Source organism: Rhinopithecus bieti, unplaced genomic scaffold (genome assembly GCF_001698545.2).
Source record: "Rhinopithecus bieti isolate Rb0 unplaced genomic scaffold, ASM169854v2 scaffold_42084, whole genome shotgun sequence".
NCBI lineage: Eukaryota > Metazoa > Chordata > Mammalia > Primates > Cercopithecidae > Rhinopithecus > Rhinopithecus bieti.
Genome location: NW_016818934.1, coordinates 2,934,979 through 2,955,973, shown reverse-complemented (window position 1 = coordinate 2,955,973; position 20,995 = coordinate 2,934,979). Strand labels below are relative to the sequence as shown.

Sequence of the window (20,995 nt, the reverse complement as noted above, 5' to 3'; positions counted from 1 at the left end):
GTATGTGTACACACACACACACACACACGCTCTTCCCAGAACACATGGACAGAGTCATACCTCTGTTTAGACCAGCAGTGGCATTGTCCGTGTCAATTCCCAGGTTATTCACCAGCCATTCAGCTCTGAATTATCTTGAGCTATTTCAAAGCCAATTTCATTTGCAAAAAAACAGACTTTCTACCCCGATGACAGACAAAGAATACAGTGGATCTCTCTAGCAGGGTAGCCTACACAGATCAGAGAAGCTCCAAGAGTTTGAAAATCCACTTTACATTTGTTGTGTTGTCTTCTTGGAAAAACTGGAGTAAAATTCAAAATTTTGAGCCCCTTATGGAGCCAGGAAGACAGGTCTTTCTGCCCACCAAGTGGATAAGACATCCAAAAGACAAAAGACAAACACCGTCTTCCTTTGTTGTCACCGGAAGTAAAACAGCTATAGCTCTGCCTTTCCTTTAACCTGAATTGTTGCCCAGAAATAAAAACAAGTGTTGCCTCAATAGTGTGACACTCCTACTCCTATCCTTTTCTCCGCATAGTCTTTGCTATTAAATCCTTCTCTACTTGGACCCCAGAGGATGCCCTGGAAAGCTGTCCCAGGAGAGCACTTGGGCTGTTCTGTGTGGGTAACATAACACAAAACTCACTCTGAGCTCGGTGATGTTTCTAGGGAAACATCTCTCCACGGATGTGCCGGGTGGCCTGGGTGGGACAGGGAGGGAGGAGGATCCAGAAATAGCTGGCTCTGACTGCACTACCGCATTGCTCAGCACCCAGAAGCTGAATCAGTTTTCCTAATTCCCAGAGGACTGGAGACAGCAGCAGATGAAGGGGGAGTGAGGAGGCCATTTCATCCCAGCCCCTGGGGACACTGCATCCTGCTCTGGGACACAGGCTCCTAGAAAAAGTGTCCCTATAGGCCCATGCCACCTGTGATTAGCTCACATATGGAGCAGGCCCAAATGCACAGCTAGAAAATGGATGGGGAGGAAAATGAGGGGGAGGACCATCGACTGTTGTGTCTAAACTATGACAAGTTTCCTAATGTCACTGCAGGTCAGTATTAGCAAGACAAGCTTAGGTAACATTTAGACAATAAAGAGAGGATTTTCAGTGTGTGAAATGCTGACAGGTTTCTGCACTGAGCTGAGTGGGGCAGGGTGGGGTAGGAGCAAGTGTGGCTGGTCCCTGGTTTCTGCCCCTGGCGGTGTGTCTGACCAGCCTCTGCAGGTCAATTCTCACAATGCACCCAGGAGCTTTGGATGGTAGCAGCTTGGGCAAGGCCACTGAGACAAGGAAGATGGTGGGGGAGAAGGTTTGGAAAAGGGGCGGGGGTTGCAGGAGAGGGTAGAGTTTAGGTTTGAACATGTGAGTTTGTGATGTTGTGGTCTGGTCAAGGTGGAGACGCCCTCTAGGTAGTAAGTGTGCGGATCCAAAGCAAAGGAAGGACCTAGGTTGGAGGCACAGACTCAGAGAATTCAAGGAAGTGCAAGATGAGAGCTGAGGAATGTGGGTGGAACCTGGGAGGCCTTGGCATCCAAGGCACAGGTGGAAGATTAGGAAACCATAAAGCTACCCAAGAAGGAGTGTCCAGCCACACAGAAGGAGAGCAGGAGGGAATAATGCTGCGGAACCCAGTGGAAAATGAGAAAATCATGGGAACCCTGCTGTGGGTGTGAATGTGTTCCACAGCCATCAGGACAAGCAACTCACATCACTTTACTTTTCTACGTTTAATTAAATGTGGTTCTGAGCCCACTTGCAAGGACTGATAAGAAAGTCCATCTCGTTCACGACAGGGAGGGGAATCCCCTTTTTGAGGGTCTTCTAGGAATCCTGAGGCTCACAGAAGAGGCCTGGCCCTTAGTCCAGGGTGAGTGCCACTCCCAGCTGTGCTCACTGTCACACAGAGTCACTACTGGCTCTCCACCAGCACACAAGTATCATTTCTCTGGGTGACCAGAAACACTCCTGCATGAATCTGGCTTTGTCAAAAGACTCTCTGTTCCACCCTTGAGGCCCCAAAGCTTCAAGTCCCCAAAGAAGCCCAGCAGTCACTTCCCTGTAGGGTCCCTGTGTGCAGGTGAGGGGTCCCTGTGGCCCACGAATACTCCTGAATCCTCACTCCCTCCCAGGGGAAGGGAAGTTAACCTTTCTCCCACTTTGGCCACCTCTGCCTTTCAGCTTCTATTTCTCACCTTGGAGATAATCCAGCCAAGTCCCCTCTTCCCTGGCCTGAAACTCAAAATCTGTAAAGACAGAGGATACAGAGAGGGGCCAACCAATTTTAGCCTTCATAAAACGCAAGACTTGAGTCTCTCTGCTAAGGAGAAGGTTGGGAAAGGAGATCTTTTATTTTCCTTAAATAAAACAGCAGAACAAAAGCAAGATACCATGCATTTTATTTTCATAGTAATTTTAATAATTGTCACACCAATATTTGTTGAGCCCTCCCTATGGGCTATGGGAGACCAAGGAGAGGGTGGCAGTCACAGTGGCTTTGGTGAGGAGTTGGCCTGGAGCGCTGGGGCAGGGAAGGGTGGCAGTGGGTTGGAGAATAAATGAACATGAGGAAATGAACAGAGGGGAAACTGTTCTTTAAACAATATTTTTTTTTTCTGTGAACCATTTAGAAGGATCTGGTGTTGACACTGGTCACCCTCAAATCGGAATGCATTTTATTGCCATGTATCATGGCAGGCAGATTTAGCAACTGCGGTGTGGACACATCTCAGGTAGTTTCTGAGTCCTTCTCCCTGTGCAGTGCAGGCAGCTATATGGGCAGATAGATGGTTTGAGGGGTACTTCAAAAAGTTTCTATTTTTGGGGTCTCATAGAGCCCACCTGGGTCTAGATCAGATGAGCACACTTCCCGCTGGAGAATCCACATGGATTTGAAGCTGAATATGCATAATTGAGCAAACAGAAGGCTAACCCCTCGAGTCCTAGGCCAGAAGTAGCACCTCCTAAAAATCCAGTTCCCCAAGACCTAAAGCTCTGTCACCCTTTTCTTCCCTTTGTCTGTCTGTCCCACCACCTGCCCAGTTGTGCTGTACTCGGTGCAGATCTTCACAGGGAACATTCCCGGGGCAGGGACGGACGCCAAGGTGTACATCACCATCTATGGAGACCTCGGGGACACCGGGGAGCGATACCTTGGCAAGTCAGAGAACCGGACCAACAAGTTCGAGAGAGGAACGGTATGAGGGGTACATGGACTTTACCCTCCTTCCCTCCTCCCCAGGTCTAGCGATCTAAGCGCCAGTTCTTCTTGGTTCCCGGGGACATCCAGGAACTCCATGGGGCATCGTGCACACTCATTTGGGCCTCTGCTCTTGCCCTTCCCCTGCAAGTGCTCCTTGTTCCCCTCTCCTAGCTGATGCACCCACCCTGGGTCCTGCATAGGGGATGAGGTGGAGCAGAAGGCCGGCCTTGGGCAACCAGGTGGCCTGCTGGAGCTCCAGGTTGTTGGTTGCATGGGGCTGGGTCGTCTTCAGAAAATCCAGTTCACTGTGCATGGTTCATGAATGTGGAGGTGAACACTGCAGAATGGCAAGGGCTGTGCTGACACTGACAGAGACTTGAACTGTGGGGTGGAGAGGGGATCTGGAGGCCTGGTTCTGCTATCAGTTCCTTATCTGCTTCAAATTCTCTGGCCTCAGTTTCCTCATCTGTAAATTGAAGGGTCAGATATGAATTGGCTAAATTGTGTTGTGTAGAGCTGCAGGTGGCTCCAAGGGCCTTGGGAGCCTTGGGAGTGGTGGAGACAGGTGCAGTTGGACACCCCACTCCCTCCCAGGTGGATCCACTTTGACCTGGCCTGTTGATCACAGTGCCAAGCAAGCCCTCTGTTAAGAAAACGGTTCTGTGACTGTAAAAAGGCTTGAAAACCACACGACTGGGTAATGTATAAGGCCCTTCCAGCCCTGACAGACTGATTTTACAAAACCACAGGGGTCTCTAAGGGTGGGTTTTGTGAAACTTCCCTTCTGGCAAGCTTGGCTCCCCGCTCCCTGCCTCTACTCCTCCACTCCGTGCCCTTTCTGGCATGCCCCCTGCCCCTCCCCACACTTGCTCCTCAGTCTCCTTTCCTTCTCCTCTCCATGCACTGAAATCTGCCTGAAATCCCCACAGGCCAGGCTATCTCCACAGGGAGATCAGGTTAAGGGGATTGGCTCCTAACTCAATCTGTGCTCTTGCCCGTGGCTGTGCATGTCTGAGGATTTCATACATCAGCCAATGGGTATTTATCAAGGGTCTCCTTAAACCTCACCCTCAGCCAGGCTTATCCCTTAGCATTGAACCACTCTACTAGTAAGGAGGATATTAGCCCTGGGACTAGAAAGGTGGGTGTCATCTAAGTGGGTCTGCAGCTGGCTGGTGACTCCATGAGTCAGACAGTGTGGAAAGAGCCCCAGCCTGGCTGCCAGGTCTCCAGGAGTCAGACCCCAGCACTCCCATTCATTGGTTCATCATCCAGATAGAAACCATTTACCTTTAACTTCAGTTTACTGCATTTGAAGCAGAAATAGCAGTATGATTGCTAATTAGACCTCTGGGCTGAAAAACAGGACAAGATGTAAGAGCATGTTGTACCAGGAAGAAATAATCTAAAACATACACATTCATGTTCCACAAGAGATATAATTGTTCACTGCCCTTATAAAGTAGGTAGGAGGAGTCCTATCCTCCTCTTTCCATCTTGCAAAAATGGAATACCAAAAAGGTCAAGCGATTTATGTGATTGTCCCTGACTCTACACTAGGGATATTATTTATCAGGTCCCCAGATGCTAGGGGCAGGTCACCTGAGCTCAGATCCTGGCTCTGACACTAGCTGTGTGATCTTAGACAAGTTACTTAACATCTCTGTGCCTCCTTTTCCCCCACCCTAAAAAAGAGTTAATTTTGAGTTATTGTGAAGGCCAACTGAATTAAAAATGCAAAGCGTCTAGAACCATGTCTGGCAGGCAGGTAGCTCTTTGTCTGTGCTGGATGTTGTCAAGCCTTGGGAAAGCTCACCTGCCCCCTGCCTTAGTTGATGCCTGGTATCGATGCCTGGTAAATGCATTGTAAAAGCAGCAATGTGCAGCATACAGCTGAGAGGTCCATTTTTACGCATGGCTTTATTTACAGACTCTGGCAAAGAGTAAGCATTCAGTAAATATGGATTAAGTAAATAAATGAAGGTGATGCAAGCCATTCCCCTCTGTGTTCAGATTCCATTTTTTTTTCTTCTCTCTCAGCAAACTGTTACGTCACAAGAAAAAATCTTTGCCCCATTCTGCCCCATCACTTTCTTCTCTTTTCCTCCAGTTTTGACACCCCATCAGGGGAGCTGGTGCAACTTCTGGCTCAGTTACTAACCATGTGACCTTAAGTTTACTGCACAACATCTAGAAGCTTCCATTTCTCTGATCACTCCAGAATATGGAAGTCATCCTGGACATCCTTCTCCCTGTTGGAAACCCCTCCCCACCCACATTCAATCAATCACCAGGTTCCAGAGTCTTCCTTCTAAATAACCTCAAATCGGCCAAGTCTGCCCTGTATTCACTCAGCCCTGCCTCATTTCAGCTCACTCACTGAGCCAGCGTGGTCTCTCTGCTCAAGGCCCTGCCATCCAACCCACCCTCCAGCTTCCTCAGTTAACCTGTCCAAAGCTGACCAGTCACTATCTAATTTCAAGCCTGCAGAGGCTCCCCATGGATCCCACATCTACCCTGAGTCCTTCACGGGATTTGCAGACCTTCACAGCCTACCCACACTGGCCTGTTCAGAGTGCCCTCTGTGGACCACTGAGTGCAGTTTCCAGAATACCCCACCCTCTCTCCTGCCTCAGCATTTTTCCAAACATTTTCTCTGCTTACATGTGCATGCACCCATAGAAAATAGGTAAGCCATTCCGTGGTATTACTTTTTTACATAAAAGGCATTATGCTATATAAACACTTCTTTAACTTGCCCTTGGCGTGCATGGCTGCCTTGGAAATCTCTCTCTGCCCCGGTATTCAAACATAGATGGAGGTGACTCTTCTCTATAACCACTGCACACACAACATTCTTCAGGAAAGGCTTTGCCAGTTATGTAGCTACTCCCCAAGCACGGGACCCCAGATGGCTTCCAATTTTCCTCTGTAAAAATGATCTGTAATAAACATCTTTGTGCAATGTGAAGGTCTTCCCCCAGGACAGATGCAAACAAGTGGAATTGTTGTATCTCAGGGTGGGCCCATTCTTACTCTGGTGAACCCAGTGGATCGCCAGCACCCCAGGACTGCTCCCATCCACATCTGCTTTCAGTCACACACCACTAGCTGCTATTTACCTGCAGCTGCCTTGGCCATGGGCTGTCCCCACCTGAGCTGCCTGGAAAACCCAGCCCCGCAGCTGCAGCTTAATGCTGACACCTGGAGAAGTCTGTCTTCCTAGGCCTGGCTCTAGTCCTCACACAGGTGGTTGTTCCCACCATCTGAGCTGGAATTACCCATCCTCTCCTCTTGCTGCACTGGACTGTGGGGTCCTGGGGACAGAGGGCATCCTATTCTATTCATCTCTGGTTTCCTAGGGGTCAGCACAGTGACTCACATGGCACCTGTGCTCAGCAAATCTTTCGGAAGGAAAGTAGGTGCCACTCAGTGTCACCTGTCCCCTCTCACCCTCCTCAGGCTCCCATCCTGACTTCTGCCTCCCACATTCAAACTCTGTCTTGGCCCCCTCTCATTCAAAGCCTGGGATCCACACCTGACTGAGCTCCCCTCAAAGAATCAGCACACAAGAGTGGAGTGTCCACTTGACTGAAGACAGACTCAGGGACACAGATGAGCGCCTTGTATCACAACCCCCACAAAACCCTCTTGAGCCTGCATCCCAGATGTTTGTGCCCGAGTCCCTCCACAGCCTTGCCTCCCCCAGAGCCTCACCTCTACTGCCTCCTCTCCTGTAGCCCCACCTTACTGGTTCATCAAACTCCCTCTCAGCATCTCCCAGGGAATTTCAAACCCCCTCCCGTTACTCAGAAGTTCATCTTTAGAAGAGCTTTTGCCCTCTGGCTGCCACAGCTGGACTCATCCCCAATGCTCAGCATAGCTAAGGAATCCGGGAACAGGACCGGCTGACCACCCCTCCTCTGCCTCTGCCCATGGCCTTCAGGCCCCACCCCCCTTACACAGAGGAGGCTTCCAAACACCCACAGGCTTCTCCCAAGAGGAATGTAGTGAAGGCAGTTTTCTCCATGGCACCACACATATAAGTGGACTGCAAGATGGGACCACTGTGGATATGAGGCCTTGGACCACACAGGCTCAGTGTTGGGGATTTGGGTCTGGGGGGCACCCTGGCAAGGAAGGTCTGTTCAGCACGGCAACTGAGTGGGATGGAAGGCCCTAGAGGGTTGGGCTGGAGTGGGTTGAATGGGGTACACCCCCCACCATCTGAGTCCCCACATCTGGGCTCCCCAGGCTGACACTTTCATCATTGAGGCCGCTGACCTAGGCGTCATCTACAAGATCAAGCTCCGCCACGACAACTCCAAGTGGTGCGCAGACTGGTACGTGGAGAAGGTGGAGATCTGGAATGACACCAATGAGGATGAGTTCCTGTTCCTGTGTGGGCGCTGGCTGTCCCTGAAGAAGGAGGATGGGCGACTCGAGAGGCTCTTTTACGAGAAGGTGAGGCAAGGGGCCTACAGGCCTGTGGCCATCCTCATGCCTAGGGGAGGTCCCTCGGCGTGGAGGTGCTGGAGTTGCAAGTGCCAGTCCTGCTCTCCCACACAGGAGTACACTGGGGACCGCAGCAGCAACTGCAGCAGCCCTGCTGACTTCTGGGAGATCGCCCTGAGCTCCAAGATGGCCGATGTTGACATCAACACAGTGACCGGGCCCATGGCTGACTACGTTCAGGAGGGCCCAAGTAAGCCAACCAGGGAGCTCTTTAGATGGGGACCAGGCACATGGAAATTTTTAAAGCAATTCTTGGATAAGCCACTCTTGAGCTGATGACATATCTAACTCTTAGTCATTTACATAGTTTTCACACGTATTGCCTGTTTTATCCCCAGAACAACCCTGCAAAGTGAGAGGGCAGGGCTAAGCCCCCTTTGCAGATGGGGAAACAAAGGTTAAAGGAGGTTAGAGTGAGAATGAACATCCCTTACATGTCACTAGAACATCACACAAAGCACTTAGCCATGCAAACTTAAGGCATGATGTGGTGGTGAAGGCAGGGGAAGAAGTCCTGAGATGGTCGTTTGGGGACTGAAGTTCCATTTCCGGTTCTGACAGTAAAATGTGTGGCCTTGGACAAGTCAGTCTCTTGGCTTCAGTTTTTTCCTCCTCCATAAAACAATATCATAATTCCCCAGCAAGTTCATTTTGCCAACCAGATTTTTGAGATAAGGCAGTTCTATAATTGTCTATTGAACATTTGAATGCACTACCTTCCTAGTCAGTTCTCTTAAACATAAGAGTATGGCAACCATGTTAGCCCCCTCCAGAAGGCCACACGGTGGATCTGTGGAGTCAGGCAGAGAAAGCCAGTCTGCTTACAGCTTTACCTTCTCACTCTGTAAATAAGTGATAGGACCCCCAAGAAAGTGCCTTTCCTTAAGCACTGTGATCACCTGTGGAAAGCCTCCGCTGTAAAGATAAAATAAAGCCATGTGCAGGTAATTCCAGCCAGGAAGAGACAGTTTGGAAACTTTTCAAAGAGATAACAGATTGTATAACCTAAAATCCACTATACCAGGGTAGTGTCTCTCAAGCTATTGAGGAAGATGAACCAGGAGAAAGGTTTCCAACTTGTATCAATTAGTAACTGCAAATGACAGAGACCTGGAAATGGTCACAAACAAATTAGGAATTTTTGTTTTCACTCACATGAAAGTCCAAAGGTAGTCCACCTGGGACTAATACAGCAGTTCCAGTGCAATCAAGGACCTAGGTTCCTTTAACCTGGTCACTCTGGCAACCTTATAAATGACCTAAATGTTGCCCATGGTTCCAAGATGAATGTTGGAGCTCCAGCCATCATATCCATATTCCAAGCAGAATGAATGGCAGGGTAAGGAAAAAAAGAGTACTCCTCCCAGTTGAGTTAGACCTTTTAAAAGAGATTTCCCAGCCAGGCGTGGTGGCTTGTGCCTGTAATTCCATTACTTTGGGAGGCTGAGGTAGGTGGATCACCTGAGGTCGGGAGTTTGAGACCAGCCTAACCAACATGGAGAAACCCTGTCTCTACTAAAAATACAAAATTAGCCAGGCGTGGTGGCACATACCTGTAATCCCAGCTACTCAGGAAGCTGAGGCGGGAGAATCGCTTGAATCTGGGAGGCAGAGGTTGCAGTGAACCGAGATCATGCCATTGCACTCCAGCCTGGGCAACAAGAGTGAAACTCTGTCTCAAAAAAAAAAAAAAAAAAAAGATTTCCCCAGAAACCTACCCAACAATGTCTCCTTATGTATCATAACCACCCCAGCTGCAAGAAGAATGGATAGTTGGAAGAATGGAAACTGCGACTCTATGGACACTACCTGAGCAAGTTTTATGCTAATTAATCTGGTGTGTTTTGGAAATTGCTGTCTTCTAGGACTTCCATTCACTGTGTTGCATATATGATACATTTTTATTGTTCTTCAAATTCCTTCTTTCTATGAGACCTTGCTTTTGCCAACAGCATTTTTGTTGACCATAGTGTTCTTTTGGGGCATATAACGCCTATACGTGATGAGAGGTTATTTTTCTTACGCTCCTTCACGTAATAATGCTAGGTTCAAGTGGGATAATTGGTCAAAAGAGCTTTTAGAAGCTTGACACTCCAAACAAGTGACAAGAATGCTGTCTTTTGTCTGTACATTGGGAGTTAGCAACTCCCTCAGTCCTTGGAGAGGAGACACGCACCACAGATAACTTACCAGTCTGAAGGGCTCATTGCACTTTGTCTCTGAGCAAGGAGCTGAGATCAGTGCCCTCAGAGGTCACTTCCAAATCTGTGCGCCTATGAGGCAGTGCCTTGTCCACCTGGTCTGTTATGAGGCTGGGCCCCATAATCTCTTGCAGTTATTCCCTACTATGTGTCGGTCACCACTGGGAAGCACAAGGATGCAGCCACTGACAGCCGAGCCTTCATCTTCCTCATCGGAGAGGATGATGAACGTAGTAAGCGCATCTGGTTGGACTACCCCCGAGGGAAGAGGGGCTTCAGCCGTGGCTCTGTGGAGGAGTTCTACGTTGCAGGCTTGGATGTGGGCATCATCAAGAAAATAGAGGTGCTGGCTTCTTGGGGCCCCATAATAGTGACCACCATAGGGACAGACGGAGCTGACCAGTACCTGGGTGGGTGGGAGAGTGCAGGCTGGGAAGAGCAGCCTACCTGAAGCACCCCTTAGAGCAGGTAGCAGAGGAGAACCAACTAGCCAGGTGATTTGGGTGAGCCACCTGCCCCTCTGTGTGTCTGTCTTCCACCCACCCAGTGGGAATGTTCTGTGTATTAGTTTTCATGGCTGTGTAACAGAGTATCACAAACTTAGTGCCTTAAAGCAACACAAATGTATTATCTCACAGTTTCATGGATCAGGAGTCTAGGTGTGAGTTAGTGGGGGTCCATCTTCAAGATCTCAGTGGGCTGAAATCAAGTTGCAGCCAGGGCTGCGATTTTATCCGGGGCTTGGGGTCCTCTTCCAAGCTCACTGGTTGTTGGCAGAATTCATTTTCTTGGGGTGTAGGACTGAGGCCTTCATCTCTCAGAGGCCCACCATTCCCCACCATGGGACCGTCTCCAAAAGCTAGCTGTTTTCTTGTTCAATAGGAGACAATCTCTTCTGCTTCAAATATCTCCAACTTCTTCACCTCTGACATCTAGACATGCTTTTTTAAGGGCTCACCTGATTAGGTTCAACCCACTCAAAGTCACCTAATTAGAGACTGTAATTATATCTGCAAAATCTCTTCACCTTTATGGGAGGGACCTGGGCCAGCAAGTGCACAGCACATAGGGAAGAAGCACTGAGGGAGGGGGCTGGGCAGGGAGCACTTCCTTCCCAGTTGTGCCCAGATCGTCACAGATCAGGTGTGTCTCCTCTTAGCTGGGCCATGATGGGGCCTCCCCTGAGAGCTGCTGGCTGGTGGAAGAGTTGTGTTTGGCAGTGCCTACCCAGGGCACTAAGTACATGTTGAACTGTAACTGCTGGCTTGCCAAGGACAGAGGCGATGGCATCACCTCTCGTGTCTTCGACCTCCTGGATGCCATGGTGGTGAACATCGGGGTGAAGGTAGGGGGGCACTGTGAGTGTGCAATGCATGGCCAGGGCAGTGCAGGTTGAGGTGGGGAGCAGCAGGGGAGACAGAAGTGGAAGAAGTAGGAGACTCATCACTGGGGTATCCACAGGGGCTGCAGCCTGGTGTGCTAGCCAGATGTGCTTTGCTAGGAGCCACAGACTGAACTCTCTTCTGGTCTGCTGCTGTGTGACCTTGGGCAAGTCATCTCATTTCTCTGGGCCTTGGTCTTCCCATACACTGCTTGGAAATAATGCATCCCTGCTACTCATGGCCTGTACCATGTAGGATCTTGGTGAGAATTAATGAGATCACAGTTCATGAAGAGCTTTGTGAGGAAGCAACTCTATGTAGATAGGTAGGGTCATTATTCACCAAAGGATCCACCATCAACAGCAGTAGGGTGGTGATAGGAAAGATGGCATCTGGGATACTGTGAACCTCTGAGTCTCACGGTGCAGCCAATGGTGTCCACACAATACCCTTCTTAACTGGAAAAGCCTGGAGGGCAAGAGGTCTGAGCTTCGGTCCTGGCTCCACCTCTAACTGGCCAAATGGCCTGGGATAAGTTATATAAACACACAGGTCAGACCAGGGAGGAGGCAGATGCCTGGTGCTAGGATCCGAGGACACACAGCCATTTGGTGCCCCAGAAGCCTCTGTTTCACCTGACCCTGTTGGTTTCTCTTTTTGTCTCATGGCTATGGGGTCAACAGAAGGCCCCAGCCCTTTTCTGTGGTCCTGAATCAAAACCAGTGGGCTTCTTGGACCAGGTCAGAAGCTGTCCCACAAAAGTGAGAAGAAATCACCTGGACCTGAGTGTGCGCTGCCTACATTGTATATGGAAACAGAAGTGGGGCTCTGAAACCTTGACAGGCAGGAGTGTGGTGCCTGCCAGTCTCCTGCTTCCCGCCTGCTGGAGAGTCAGAGAGTAGCACTTTCTATATCTCACATCCTTCCCCCAACCCCCAGACATCTCCATCTGTGGCCAGACGGATGGTGTGGGTGAGCACACAGTTCATCCAGGGACCTCCACCTGACCCACTTCCCAGCCTGTGTGCCACCGCCCAGCACACATGCACACCCCACGCAGTGCAGCTGTAGCTCCCTTGGAGCCCTTTAGTCCAGGAAAATCCAGACCTACACCCATTATCCATGGCACAAAGGAACACAGGTTTGTCACTTTACAAAGAACTGCAGGGTTCTTTGGGCTGGCCATCTCCCCAGGACACCTGATATCAGACTAGAATTACAAGAGCACTGTTTCTGTCTCTTTTTGGAAACACACTTATTACATAAAAAGAGATGTGTCTGTGTAAAGGAGAGAAAGATGGATGCAGAGAACACAAGAGTCTGATGGACCAGCTCTCAGGGGCCAGTCTCCATGGGGCCGCTAAAGCATTCATTTTGATCATTCTATCTTTTATGCCTGCCTGGATAAGAGCAAAAAAATGTTAGGCTCCCACTTTTGTTCCCAGTGGCTCCTCCTGACCATCATGAATGCCCTTGCTGGGTGGTCTAAGGGGATTTTCTTGGTAAAGCAAGAGGCTCTTCATCCGTTCCCTCAGCAAACATGTCCTGAATTTCTCCTGCGGGCCAGGCCTGCACAGAATACTTCAAACCTCACAGTGTCCTGGCAGAGATTCTAGATGCTGCCAGAAAAGCATGCAGCCCCCTCCAGGCACAATGATGGGGACATGACCACCGTGATTAATAGCTCGGGTTTAGAGGTCCAGGCTTCTGGATAATGGGAACCAGGCCCCTGCACAGGTGATAGAGGAATGTAGCAGCCTCCAGAAAAGGGACACACTGGGCCAGGTACATTCAAAGGAGACGGTCAAGATGGCCCTTCCCCTACCGTAAGTCTGATCCTCTCCTGAACCTTCAGACTTCACTGTGAGTTCAGGGGCACTTGGTAAGAAGGAAGAGAGTAAGAATCTGGGACCAAAGAACATTCTAGAACAGTGTAAGTGCTTTCTCTTGCCACGAGGCTGCCTCACAGAGGAAGAACCGAGGTGGGGGCTTGGTGGAGGCACACCAGGAAGAGCAGGCTGCACCTCACCCTCCAGTGGAGACAGAGGGCATACATTCTCTTTGGCACACACCTCAGGCTAAATGGCAAAACCCCAATCTCAAGTGAACATCATGGAAGTAGGGGATTGTCCCACTTCTCAAGTGGATTGAGGCAGCACTCCCTCTGTAAACATCACTCCTGATGGCATCCCTCATTCGCAGCCGCAGGGCATGTGCAGGCTGTGGCATGAAGGGGAACTGACACCCAGAGTTTTGGCTGCTGCTTGGGGCCACACAGGTGGCAGGCTCAGCACCAGGCGTCATGCAAATTGTCAGCAGCTCTCACTCTGCAAGGGAGCTTATCCCTATTTTACCACAGGGGAGCAGAGGCTGGTAAGGTCAGGCATCTGCCCGGGTCTAACAGCCAGCAGGTGACAGATCTGGGATTCACATGGAGCTCTGGAGGGCTCCAAAGGCCACTGTCTTGCCACCATGCACTACTGGCACAGCTGGACTTAGGTTGGGATTCAACTGACAAAGAGTCAGTTAACGCCGGGCTTTCCATCATGTTTCTATTGCAGAAGGGCTCTCTGTCAGGACTCCTTTCTAGGGTGGGACTGAGTACAGTGGGGGCCATAAGAGAGTGACAAGGCTGCCTCTTGCTGTCCAGGCATTTACAGTTGATTGGAGGAGGGGCTCTTTCCAGAGCCGTGGAACTTGGACAGCGTGTCTCTTTCTCTGGTGAGACTGAGGCAGGTCAGGTGGGGTTGGAGGGTGAGGCTGAGACTCAGCACCCGCATTCCTCTCATGGCAGGTTCTCTATGAAATGACGGTGTGGACAGGGGATGTGGTTGGTGGGGGCACTGACTCCAACATCTTCATGACCCTCTATGGCATCAACGGGAGCACGGAGGAGATGCAGCTGGACAAAAAGAAAGCCAGGTACCTGGAGGTGGCCCCTACCCCTCACCCCTCCCACATTCAACTCTTCCCCTCTGCCCTACCCTACCCTCAGCCAGGCTGATTCTCACATGCCCGCTGCAGACCATGAGACCTTCTATCCTCTGTCTGCCTATTCTGTCTCAATACCTTTCTTTTTCAAGGGCCAGCTCAAATCTACCTCCCCCAGGAAGTATTCCTTGATCACCTCTACCCATAACATTTCTTCTTTCTTTCATTTGGTACTCAGAATTGTTTATTGTAAGGTTGGTAGATTAGTTGACGGTATTGTATCATTGTTAATGTCTTAGTTTCATTAATTGTACTATGGCAATATAAGATGTTGACATTAAGGAGAGCTAGGTGAAGGGGGCACAGAAGCTCTGTTCTGTTTTTGAAACTTTTCTGTAAGTCTCAAATGATTACAAAATAAAATGCAGTCAATTTTCAAAACATTAAAAAAAAGATTGAACACCTAGTATATGCCAGGCACTGACTCAGGCACTGAAGAGATGATGTAGCCAAGAAGACAAGGGTCCTTGTACTTAACAGAGCTTAACCTAAGGAGAGCAATAACAGCAACACTAACATTTATAGGAGCTTGTTTTGTGCCAAGCATTGTTCTCTAATAAGCCATGTATTGATGCACTTAATCTTTTCCACAACCCTATAATAATAACTCAATTATTATCATCCCCATTTTACAGGTGAGAAACTGAGGCATGAAAAGGTAAAGTCATATGCTCAGAGTCCCATGGCCATTAAGCTGTGGCACTGCAAACTACACCCAGATGGCCCCCAGTCCTAAGCACTCATTAGTGATTCGTAATGACATTAAAGATGACCCTCATATAGTACTCACTGTCCGTGCCCTCCCTTGGATTCCCAGTATAGATAGTCCTGGGTTTGGGCTGGTTTGCCATGTTCAGCTGCTGTCCCCCAAACATCCCCGGCCCCTGACATCTTAAGAACCAGAGATGACAGACTCAGAGTCTAAGCTTAGCATTTTAAAATCCCACCCACAGCAACTTGCCTCTGAACACACAGCACTCCTTCCCTTAGCTGGAGGGCAGGACCCAGGTGGCTTCCTTTTTGAGCCCCTCATACCTCCTAGCTCTTGCCTTGCTTATAGTAGGCACTCAGTACTTCTGGATTGGGGTGGTGATGAGAACATTGTGGATGATAGTGAGGTTGGTGATATTGATGGTGCTGAATGGTAGAGATGATGACTGTGATGGTGGTAGTGATGATGAGGATGGTGATAGGGATGAAGGTGATGATAGTAGGGATGATGATGATGGTGGTGATGATAGGGGTGAAAATGATGGTAGGAATGATAATTGTGATGATGGTGATGATGATAATGATGGTGATGATGATAATGATGGTGATGATGGTGATTATGATGATGATGGTGGTGATAGGGAGGAAGGTAATGATGGTAGGGATGATAATTGTGATGGTGATGATGATGATGATGATGGTGGTGGCAGTGGTGATAGAGATGAAGGTGATAATGGTAGGGATGATAATTGTGATGATGGTGCTGTTGGTGATGATGAGGATGTGGCTACTGAAGCTTTTGGGGACCAGGCAGCATTTCTTTTCGTGGACAAGGCAGCTCATGCAAGCTGGAGCTTTGCCCATCCTATGGGCCCTATGCAGCTTATCCCTGGGGATCTGATGGGAAAGTTTTTGCCTGTCTTAGCACTTCTGCTCTCTCATTTTGCAACTCCCATTGCCTCCTTGAATTCTTCCCATATCAACAGCAATGGTGATAATAATAATGGCTAATATGCATTGAACATTTATTCCATGCCAGACACTGTTGCAAGTGCTTTTTAACATATATTAACTCACAACACCCCTCTTATCACTCTTTGCCCTCTTATCATCTCCACATTACTAATAAGATGCCTGAAACACATGGAGGTGAAATAACTTGCCCAAGGTTATACAGCAAGTAAGTAGGGGAACTGGGATTTGAACTTAGTTCTAGAAATAAAGGAGGACCAAATGAGAACAGAAACTCTCTACTTAGAGCTTGCTGTAGCAAGAGACTCAGCCACCATCACTTGGTTTGGTAGAGATTTGAATGCTGTGGGAGGAGGAGGAGCTTTGTAATGAAGCATTATTTTTGGCATGGTGGAGCTGGAGGTTGGGTAGCTAGAATCGGGGTTTCATACGTGATTGCATTAGGGACCATATTTGGATTTGGTCCGTCAGTCTGGTTAGTCCTGAGTTGGGAGCAGGGACAAAATAGGGAAGCTGGGGGCCATTGCCCAAGTCCTGATCATTCTGGGCCAATTTCTGTAGAGACTGTGGTTTCTTGGGATGGTCGCTGCAGGGGAGGTAGCTCAGAGTTCTATTATCACACATGGTCTGGCTACTATTGTTTGCATATTCAGCCTCCTATAGTCTTTACTTCTGTACTCTGACTCTAATCATTACCCAACCCCATATTCCTGGATTTTTTCTGATTAATTATCCTACACCTACATTCCACCTTGTTTTCCAGATGTACAAGGCTTAATTGCTGGTGGAAGAGACATCTTGTTTCTGGAAGTATCTAAATTCCAAAAATGTTGCTTGAAAATCACATTATTATAAATACAACCATATTGTAAATGCTTTGAGGCACGTTGCTAGTTGAAGGATTTTTTTTTTCTGAATAAAAATTTATTTTGTGAGGAGAGCCATCATTTCTTAATAACCCTGGTTTGCAAGCTCAGAGTTGTTACCCGAGACATGTTTTGATATTTTCATTTGCATGTGGCCTGATGTTTCACCTGTGTCCTGAAGTCCTTGTTAAGAATGTCTGCATCTTGACTAGGGAACGTAGACAGAGAGACCCACTGCACATGTGTCGTGGGCACAGCTTGGTATTGTGCAAGGTGATACTTTCCCCAAGAAATGGTATGTGACCAGAATGAGGCTGAGACATGCATGCATTCACACAGAAGGTATCACGAGGCTTCTGACTGCTGCAATGCTCCTGCAGTCAGATGCTGTACCCAGGGGCCAAAGCTTACAATAGCCAATAGCAATTCACTCTATCCCACTCCCCAGCTGAATTTCTTAACTTCTCATCCTGCCACTTCAGAGAAAATGGTTCTGGTAAATTAACTCCCACCGAGATGCTTGTGAATTAATATGGCATTCAGAAAAAATGATGCCCTAAAAGGTAATGCGTACTTTCAGGAGATGAGTCTCCAACAGAGGGATTTGAGGTGATTGGTGTCCAGTGGGTGTAGAAGCTATTTTTAGACAAAGAGTTGTGTTATTTCTATAGCGGGAAGTAAATGCCTGTGAGGGATCATGCCTAGGCCAGTAGAGACCTAGTGAAATGGAAACTTCCTTGGACTGGACACAAAAAAGATTTTGGGTCCCTTTTTGTGTCACAAGAGTTCTGTTGGGTTTACCCCTCAGGATGGCCTGTTGCTTTCACTAACCCTTACTGCAAAAAGCATGGAAAGAGGCTGAGCTCAAGGGAATGGAAACAGAGAACAGACACTCAAATGGGATTCCAGTTGTCCTTTCAGGAGAGGATTGGGAAATATTTGGTTGTGACCGTGCCCAGGGCTGTAGTAAGCTTGTAAGTTTTGACTCTCTCTTCCACATGTTTATCACTTGAATCTTAGTCTGGTTAGCAATGAAGTTCTGAGACTGGAAAGGTCTTATCTTTGGGGACTCCATGGGCAGAAGACTTGGGTGGGAAGGTTGAGTCTTTCTCAAGGAGGTTGGAGGTGAGTCCCAGGGGACAGCATGAATGGTCTGAGAGAAGAGGAAGGAAAGCTGAGTTCCAGGAACTGCTGCCTTCCAGGGGCACCCAGGTCAGACAATTGAAAGGTTCCAGCACTCACTGCTGGGCACCCCTCTCAAAGCATCATCTGTAGCTCAAGGGCTGCCCTTTAAGAGGAGACTGGCAGATATGTACTAGGTCTGATCATGGCATTCAAGAATAGACTTAGAATCTGTTTGAGATTTGGCCTTGTTCTACTCTCAAACCACAGCAAAGATGCCCATGAGATAGGTATGCAGCTCCCCATCACCTCGTATGTCTAATGGGGGATGCACAGGGTCCAGTTTTTCCAATGGTCTCTGAGGAACCCAGATCAGCAGAGCCTGGGACTGGAGGCTCTGTCTTTTGTGTGCCAGTTACTTCAACCCTATGGACATTTACATCATCACTGAGGCCAACTCCCTGCTGCTCACTGATCCCAGGCTTGGAATTTTCTCTGTGTGAGTTCCAGGGCAGCCTCCCCTTGTCTACCTGCTTTCTGGTCCCAAAGTTCTCCATTCACACCACTTGGGGCTATATTAATTTCCTGAGGTTGTGATACAAAATTACCACAAACATATGGTAATTAAAACAACAGAATTTTCTTCTCTCATTTATCCAGAGGCCAGAAATCTGAAATCAGAATCTGTGGGTGGAAATCAAGGTGTCAGCACTGCCATGTGCCCTGTGGGCTCTGGGAAGAGAATCCACTCCTTGCAGCTTCTGGTGGCTGCCAGCAGTCCTTGGCTTGTGCCACATCACTCCAGCCTTCAAGGCCAGGTCTTCCCATCTCTGCCCCATCTTCACATCCCACCTCCTTTGTGTATGTGTTGATCTCTTTCTCTCTCTCTGCCTTCTTATAAGGACTCAGGATTACGTTAACGGCTCACTGGAATAATCCAGGATAATCTCCCCATCTTAAGCCTCTTAACTTAATTACATCTGCAAAGACCTCCCTTTTCTTTTTACCATACAGTTATATACATGGATTCCAAGATTTATAACATGGATATCTTTTGGGGAACCATTTTTCAGCCTGCCACAAGGGCTACAAGCCACAGAGCATGGATCTGAAAATTCTGTCACATGAAGAACAGTCAAAGGTTCTAGAGACATTTACACTTTTAAATATTTTATCATAAACATACATATATATATAAGTACATACATTATTATACTTATAAAGCAAAAACTTATGTAAACCCTCCACGCTGCCTTCAGGCCAAGAAATTAAATCTTGCCAGTTCTCAGTTTTTAAGGTCAACATTTTCTTGTTTCCTTTCTTTTTCGGTCTCCATCTCATGGGTCTATGCTTTCATATCACCTGGATTTCATCCCTAACAATAGGCTTTTATATCACCTGGATTTGAATGGTACATAAATAGAATCGGGCCATATATCTTATTTTGTGTCTTAGTTATTTCACTCAGCATCAGGTTTTTCATATTTTCCTGAGCTGTTGAGTGTGATTGTGATTTGCTCATTTTTGTTGCTGCATAGTATTCTACTGAGGAGCCTGGAGAAGGGAGAGGTCCAGTGGCTTGTTTCAAAGGGATAGAGAGGGAAGAGAGTAGAGGCATTGAGGTTAGTCAGATGTTGACAATTCAACAATTTGTTCTAGTGGCAGAACTCAATGTAACAAAACTTACTAAAGGTTGGCCATGGCTGTCCTAAAAGGAAAAGAGCTGCAAGGGTGGCCATGGGGCCCCATCAGTAGAGCTGTCTAAGCATGGAACCACCCAGGAGGTTCACTTTGCCCACAGCCCAGAGATAACTGATTTATTAAAGCAGGGGAATTGCAATAGAGAAAGAGTTTTACACATGTGGAGCTGGCTAAATGGGAGACCGGAATTATGTTATTACTCAAATCTGCCTCCCTGAAAATTCAGAGACTAGGGTTTTTCCAGGAGAGTTTGGGAGAAGTGGGGGTGGCTAGGCAATGGGTGCTTGCTGCTGATTGGTTTGGGGTACAATCATAGGTTTTGGGAAATGGTCCTCATTGCATGCTGAGTCATTCTGGGTGGGGCCACAAGAGTTGGCAGGTCCAGGTGGAGCCATTGGTCATCAGACATGTAAAAAAACTGAAAAGACATCTCAAAAGGCCGGTCTTCTGTTTACAATGGCTATGTTGTTATCTGCAGGGGTAATTGGGGAAGTGCATATCTTGTGACCTCTGGAGTAATGGCTGGCAATGTTTATGTCTATGTTTTAGCAGAATTCAGGCCTCTCTCGTCCTCTGAGGCTGGTGGTCTCCCCTTAACTTTATGGAAGGGCTATTATCATTTAAACTATACACTAAATGTCTCCCAAAGTTAGCTTGACCCAAACCCAGGAAGAATCAAGGGAAGTCTGAAGGCTAAAGGCAAGATGGGGGTTGGTTAAATCAGATCTCTTTCACTGCCAAAATTTTCTCACTGTTACAGTTTTTTCAAAGGCGATTTCAAGCATAAGCTCAATGGCCTTGGGTATAGAGAACTTCAGACTGGAAGGAAAGTGGTCTAGAGCAAAGCTAAGGCTGGCACTCTGACCCTGGCCAATCCTAAGAGCCCCAGCTATGCCCCTAAGATGTCACAAACTGCCTGAGCAGCTGCTCAGCCTGATGGACTTTAGATTCCACGCCATCCATATCCATCTGCTAGCCAGCCCTTTCCCAGGGTCCCTAACCATAACCCTTCCCTGGTTTTGTAGCAATGCCAAAAATTCTCCCATGAAATAGTTGCCTTTGGCCCTGTTTAGCCTTCAGGCTGTGCTCAGTCATGGAGCCCAGTGAGGGAGTAGTTGGTGGGCTCTTCCCTAAGGACACCCTTTTACAACAGGCAGGAACAGAAGGAAACCAGAAAAGGAAGGACATGAGGGGCAGCCAAAGGGGGCCCTTCCCAGACACCACTCCCTCAGCTGCTGAGCAGAGGCTCCTTTGAGTAGATGAGCAGCAAAAATCCTGGGTCACACAACAGCCCTGTCCCTGTGAGCTCAAAGGCGGGCACCTCTCCAA

At 48.3% G+C, this 20,995-nt stretch overlaps 1 protein-coding gene across 15 annotated transcripts in view; it reads left to right on the top strand.

The window, feature by feature from the left end:
* LOXHD1 (lipoxygenase homology PLAT domains 1) overlaps positions 1 to 20,995 on the top strand; it is a 132,095-nt gene that overhangs the window by 75,322 nt on the left and 35,778 nt on the right. For 11 of the 15 annotated variants that reach the window (XM_017857837.1, XM_017857836.1, XM_017857838.1 and 8 more), the window contains 6 exons: positions 3,046 to 3,200; positions 7,460 to 7,669; positions 7,775 to 7,910; positions 10,056 to 10,264; positions 11,081 to 11,266; positions 14,098 to 14,225. In XM_017857837.1, coding sequence (XP_017713326.1) covers positions 3,046 to 3,200; positions 7,460 to 7,669; positions 7,775 to 7,910; positions 10,056 to 10,264; positions 11,081 to 11,266; positions 14,098 to 14,225 — 1,024 coding nt within the window. Of the gene's footprint in view, positions 1 to 3,045; positions 3,201 to 7,459; positions 7,670 to 7,774; positions 7,911 to 10,055; positions 10,265 to 11,080; positions 11,267 to 14,097; positions 14,226 to 20,995 lie in introns of those variants that run through there. The other 4 variants (XM_017857842.1, XM_017857841.1, XM_017857843.1 and 1 more) reach the window with 3 other exon arrangements.